The sequence below is a fragment of the Myotis davidii genome, unplaced genomic scaffold (assembly GCF_000327345.1).
Source record: "Myotis davidii unplaced genomic scaffold, ASM32734v1 scaffold120, whole genome shotgun sequence".
Lineage (NCBI taxonomy): Eukaryota > Metazoa > Chordata > Mammalia > Chiroptera > Vespertilionidae > Myotis > Myotis davidii.
The window spans coordinates 3,317,576-3,323,857 of NW_006294778.1; the positions used below are offsets into that span (position 1 = coordinate 3,317,576).

Below are 6,282 nucleotides of genomic sequence, written 5' to 3' on the forward strand. Positions count from 1 at the left end.
GTTCAAGTCAGCAATCTCTGGCGTTAACCTATGCCGCCATCTTCGGTTCTCCAAGACCGTATCTTTGTCCTAGAAACCCACTATCTGGAATTCACACAGGAAAAAGGCTGACAATATCAAAATTATCAGCAGTAACTACTGACACAGCTGGTATATGCCAAGTGTTTCACTTACATGATTCCTGAGCTGTACAGACTTTTACAGAGCAGCAGGTTTCACATTCCCTTTCTCCACACGCACTCAGGGCTTTGGGAATAACTCTCAGCCGGTGGGGTGGGGCTCATGGAGATGCCGCCAGTGCTGCGGGCGAGGAGCCGGGCAGCCAGGGTCAGCCACGCCTGCGGTCAGTCTCACAGTCCATGAACTCAGCCATCCACTTTCCTGAACGATTTTCAGAATATCGTAATTATATCTTTCAGATCAACTTTTTCAAGAAGGGAGCAGCGATGTTTTCCCAAAGTATGGACAACTTCTTATCCTCCGTGTCGGACATGGTTCAGAGGTAATGCTGCACTCCAGTTGGGGTCTTGGTGCTTTTGCTTTCTGCCAAATCAGCCTCTCCGGTGGGGGTGGGGGTGGGGGGTCCCCCACAGCTGCTGTCTACTCCCTGAACTCCCAGGAGCAGCGCCTTCTTAGCTGCCGACATTTGTGAATAGTGTGGTTAAAAGGAATGATCTCTGCATTTCCCAGCTTATGTGGAGCCCGCAGTCCTATCTACTACATTTACAGATTATGAATCAATAAAAGATTAAAGGATCCACAGGGGTACTTTCCTATTAAGTCAGAGTTCTTCGGATCTTCTTCTGTAACAATCAGGTTCCACGTGTCAGAAGCCTCAGTCCGGTTTGGACTTGCTGTGGAGAGAGTGCCTTGTTCCTTTCTTGGAGAGCTAACAGGTTAGCAGCCAGAAGTGCTGCAACATTTTAGGAACTTCAGATCATCACACTAATGTATGATAAACAAGGCAGTAAGCCTTTTTGAATTAATTTAACAACCTGTAGTTCAGTCTTGCAATTGCTTATTTTTTTTAAAAAAAAATGCATCCTCTCTCCAGACAGCCCTGCCACCCTTAATGATGCTGTGGCCGCTCTGACTCCCTTTGCCTCCTGTTGTCAGCGCCTGTGATGGTGAGCTCAGTGGAGGCTCCAGGCACCCCCAGCACCGGGCTTATTTCATCCAAAAGTCAGACATATGGCTCCTTGAGTGCTTTTCATTATTTCTGGAGTATAGAAATATTTCTGTCTTGTTGGTGCACATGAGTATTTCTCTGGGGAGAAAATTATTACCTTCATTGGGTCCTTAGTGTTTTATCACCCACAAAAGCGTAAGAAACTAGATGTTTTTGTAAAGCTTTGGCTCCCTCCCACCTTCCTTCTCTTGTACTGCTGCTTTTCCCGCATATTCCATTCTCCTAGCCATGGCAGTGACAAGCAGGGGTAGCTAATGAGGGTTGTTCTCCAGCTGGCGTGGCCCCAGGCCATCAGCCATGGAGTCCCGTCATTTCATTCAAATGTCAGTAGCCAGCCCTCCCCTGGAAGGCGGCGTGCACCCAGCTGCTGCGTTAAACATGGTGCAGGCGGCGGACCTGGGATCTCCTACAGTAGAGTAAGAGTGTGCAAGCCCAAACTTCCTTCACTGCAGACCCTTTGAGAGAACGTCCTGAGGAACTCACTGTGAAACACCAGGCAGCTGGCCCCCAAGGTTCCCTCTATTTTGACATCTGTGATTCTGTCTTACCTCCTTCCACACGGTGGAGAAGTGGAACACGCCTCTAAGGTTTCCTTTCTCCGATGGATGGGCCCTGTTCAGGCCTTTGTAGCCCATCCTGTCACCACCAGGTGGGATAGGCGTGTGGCTGTCTATCTTAGGAGGAAGAGCATTGCCCTGGCTTTGCTGGTGCACCTTGGTACTACTTCTGGTCAGTTTCCCCTCTCCAGTGGCCATCTCCCGTCTCTTGCCTAAACCAAAGTGAGCGGGAATGACTGCTGTCCTTGCTTTTCCGGCCCTTTCACAGGAAGCCTGCATGTGCCTCCCCTAAGAATGGGCTCATTGAAGCTTTTCTCCTAACGTTTGTATCAGCAGTTTTGAGCATGACACCTTTGCCAGCAGAGGAACTGTTTAGCTGGGTTCAGGCGTTGTCCAGTGGGACCCCTGTGTTGTTTTAAAACAGCAGTCATGTAAGCACAGAATAATGCATCCCGAGTGTCTACGCTCCGGCTTCCAGGCCTAAGAGAGGTGGAGAGCTGCGGCTCTGCCATCTGATGCCCAGCGCTGAGTGGCTGACCAGACGGACACCTTCTGTCTTAAGCATTCAGGTGGAACTGGAAGCCGAAGCAGAAAAGATGAGGGTGTCCCAGCAAGAGCTACTTTCTGTGGACGAATCTGTTTACACGCCAGACTTCGATGTAGCTGCACCACAGATCAACAGGAACCTCATCCAGAAAGCCGGTTACCTTAACCTTAGAAGGTGAGGATGCCGTTGCCCGCCCCGCGGAGTGGCTGAAGAGCTGAGGGCCCCATGAGAGAGTTGCGGGGGGACTCCCACTACAGCACCCCTCCTGCCTGGGACGTAGAAACAGTCGTATGAGTAAGAACCCAGCTTGTGGACTCCAAGACACCACAGGCCACCCCTGTTCTGGTCATCATGGCCGTTGGTGGGGACTCGGTTGCCTCATCCATAAAACAGAATTGATAACTGCACCTACATTATAAAGTTGCTACAAGGATTGAATAAGGTGGTTCTTAGCAGGCAGTAAGCACTCAAATGATAGCTATGACCCTCTTTGAAAATTATAATTATTGGGGCAGGAAACCTAGCGCCTCACACATAGTCACTGCCCAGTAAACACTGCATCGGGTTGTGCATTTACTCCCCCGCATTGGAGGGTCTGTGCAGAGGAACCGTCGGTGGTTTCTTACTGGGAAGAGCCCCTCAGGTTTGTAAGCTTCTTGATCACAGGCCAAGTGATAGAAAACCCCACGAGGCCCTGGTGCTCTTTGCCAGGAACTGGATTTTCCTCTTGTAAACAGCCCACAAAACAATAACATCCAGTTGGAACAAAACTGAATCTTGTGAAAGCCCCCGAGATTCTTATACCAGAGGTGACCCTGGTGACTGTAAGTAGCTCTCGAGCAGTGCAGCTCCATGTCTTAGAGAAGTGACCTTCCAGGGTTCAGTTCCAATGGTGACGGACTAAGTCTGTTCGTCTGGCTGAGGGGCAGGTGCACCGCTCACTTCCTGGAGTCGGCCCTGGGACTGGCATCCCGGGTGAGCTGGCCCATGATCTCCCAGATCCTCCAAGCTCAGTTGCACATCTCTGCTGCTCTTTGCACTTTAATTATTTCCAAAGCAGTTTTGCTTTAAAGGAATACATTGTAAAATGTGACTGATCCCCACAAAGGGCAGCAGAACTTTAGGTGCCACTCACGTTTCCTAATACTAATGGGCTTGCACACAATCCTTGTAGTAAAACAGGACTGGTCACCACCTCCTGGGAGCGGCTTTACTTCTTCACCCAAGGCGGGAACCTCATGTGCCAGCCCAGGGGAGCCGTGGCTGGCGGCTTGATCCAGGACCTGGACAACTGCTCCGTGATGGCGGTGGATTGTGAAGACCGGCGCTACTGCTTCCAGATCACCACCCCCAATGGGAAATCGTATGTCACGTGGGTTTTACGTGGGTGGAGAACCAGTGTAGTGACCGCACCCCTGCCCAGGGCCTCCTGGCTCATTCCTCCATGGGAGCGGCTGTCTGGGCAGTGTGGCCTTTGGGAGGGTGGTTCTGTGTTCTTTAGGCACATGACCCATATGGGACCCAACCTGCCTTACATAGGAGTGCCGGTGAGGATTGTCTGTGCTTAGATAAGAGATGACCGATGTGTCAGAGAGACAAAGATGGCTGTGTGTGGGCACAGATTCTGTTCTCACAGAAGGCTGTGGCTAGGCCTCACCGCTCCTTAGACAAGCATCTGTGTTTGAATTGGTGGGAGGCAGGGACGAGGAGGAGTCAGGCAGGAAGGAAGACCTGCCTGAGGAGTCGGTGTTTCCAGCTGAAACGTGAACAGGACGTTCAGCTGCGGGAGGGTCACTCCTCAGCATGCTGTCCCCATCCATCCCAGGCCCCGAGGTCCTTTCCTGATGGCAGCCTGCAGTCGTTCACGTAGACCCCATCACAGTGGGAGCCCTCACTTAGAGCAGGGCTCTGGCGGTGCTCCACGGGATGCAGAGCCCCAGCGGGTAGGAGGTGGGCAGTGCTCCAGGTTCCCTTGCCTGGCGGAGAGGGTGGCCTGTCCTTGTCAGAGCCGCCCTGCTGGCATTGGCTCTGCTGGGGTTGCGAGTTGAGATTTTATCTGAACTCTGGCATCGGGAGGGTGGGCAGTGTTGGTAGTGTTGGCCGGCTCCTCTCCCAGCCTGGCAGGGCATCTTCCTTCCTCCCTGAGTGAAATAAAGTGCAGAAATGAGCTGGGAATGAAGATGCCCGGATTCTAGTCATGCTCCTAGACCAGCCGTGGGCAAACTACGGCCCAGCAATAATGCATTGTAGTCATCTCTTCTTTTTTATATATGTCCTAAGATTTCCAGAAGAAGGACAATTCACCAAAAGTCAGTGGCTAGTATGCCAAATTTAATTGACTTTTTGGCAAACTGGGTTCAGTACACTGGCATATATCCCAGTCTCCTGCCACTTTGCTTTGCTAAGATTGTTACATTTGCCTGCATGTCCTTGTCTATGGAGCCTCTCTGGTCCTTGCCATCAGGGAGAAGTCTTCTCTCTTACATTTGAACTTCCACAGTGGCTAGACGATGTTATCCCTTACCCTCTGAGTCTAGCCAGTGTGGGCCCTGAAATGCAAAGTGGCACATGCTTAGGGAAGCGTTTGTTTGTCCAGATGACAGCCAGACCCAGAAACCCATTCTCTCTCCTTCCCATTTTGCTGCCTTCCTGCCCTTTCCCCTCGGGGCCCCAGTGGAGTTCAGTTTTGTGGAATAATGGTCAGTCCCTGCCATCTGGGAAGCACTTACTTGGATGCACTTTATTTCAGGGGAATAATCCTCCAGGCAGAAAGCAGAAAGGAGAATGAAGAGGTAAAGATTTTGTTTGTTTCACTTCCTTCTCAGTGTAGTGGGGGACTCCGGGATTCAGCAGGTTTTTTAATGTCCTCCACAGTGGATATGTGCAATCAACAACATCTCCAGGCAGATCTACCTGACGGACAACCCCGAGGTAATGACCAGCCGCGTGCCCTGCACCTCACCCTTTAATTAGCCTGAAAGGTAAGCGGCTGCCCCCCGGACTGAGCCTGTCTCCCTGTGGATTTTTAGGCAGTCGCCATCAAGTTGAATGAGACGGCTCTCCAAGCAGTGACTCCCATTACAAGTTTTAGAAAAAAGCAAGAAAGCTCCTGCCCCAGGTAACTAACGGACAAAGGAAAGCTAGCTTTTGTGGAGCCGAATTAGGAACTTGACAGAAGCTATTTCATCCTCACAAGCCCCCAGGTGATGTCCTGCAGAAGCAGTGACTGGTCAGGAAGGTTCCCGTGTGCACAGCACAGGTGAGGGCAGAGCCGGGATTCAGACCTGCCTGCCGTCGTCCAGCCTTACCCTGGCCCGCGCTGCTGCAGCCCGAGCACACAGGACTCGCGCGAGGGCCCTGCTGGTCGGGAGGTCCCCCCGCATGTTCTAGCAGCATCAGCAAAGTTATTACGGAACCAGAACACACAGTGGAGCAGAGCTGAAGGCTTTGAGAACAGGGGTGGCATAGTCAGAACCAGGGTAGCTCAGGAGGCACAAGACTGTCCCTGTGACTGACTGAGAACCACAGGAGTGCAGAGAGAGAGCGTCAGCCTGGCTTGAAAGGTTTAATGAATGACTAGGAATTTGAGCTGGTGTTTGAAGTACAAGAGGGTTGGGTGAGCAGCGTAATAGGGATGGAGACAGGGAGGAAGAGCATATGGTGTGCTTGCTGTAACTATGGGGGACGGGGGGTGGGGCACGTATTAAGGGAGTGGAGAAGGAGGCTCCAGAGAAATGAGAGCCAGGTTGTGGTTGAATGCTAGGCCAAGAAATATTATTCATTCCGTTAACATTTCTGACTACTACTAGGTACCAAGTAATAAATATTATTTAGCTATAACCCCTGCCCTCAAAATCTGTCTCCCAGGGAGACAGATACCAACAGGAAACCAGTTGTAATGCGATGAGCAGGACAGCAGTGCAGAGTGCTCTGCAGCAGAGCCACCTGTAGGTAGTGGCGAGATCTGAAGGATTTCAGCCAAGGAATGA

General features: G+C 51.4%; 1 protein-coding gene across 1 annotated transcript in view; it reads left to right on the forward strand.

The window, feature by feature from the left end:
• The window catches only part of APPL2 (adaptor protein, phosphotyrosine interaction, PH domain and leucine zipper containing 2), a 33,659-nt gene that overhangs the window by 20,604 nt on the left and 6,773 nt on the right, over window positions 1-6,282 (forward strand). Inside the window, exons 9-14 of the mRNA XM_015567577.1 lie at window positions 420-502; window positions 2,309-2,467; window positions 3,468-3,656; window positions 5,043-5,085; window positions 5,168-5,224; window positions 5,323-5,411. Coding sequence (XP_015423063.1) covers window positions 420-502; window positions 2,309-2,467; window positions 3,468-3,656; window positions 5,043-5,085; window positions 5,168-5,224; window positions 5,323-5,411 — 620 coding nt within the window. The remainder of the gene's footprint in view (window positions 1-419; window positions 503-2,308; window positions 2,468-3,467; window positions 3,657-5,042; window positions 5,086-5,167; window positions 5,225-5,322; window positions 5,412-6,282) is intronic.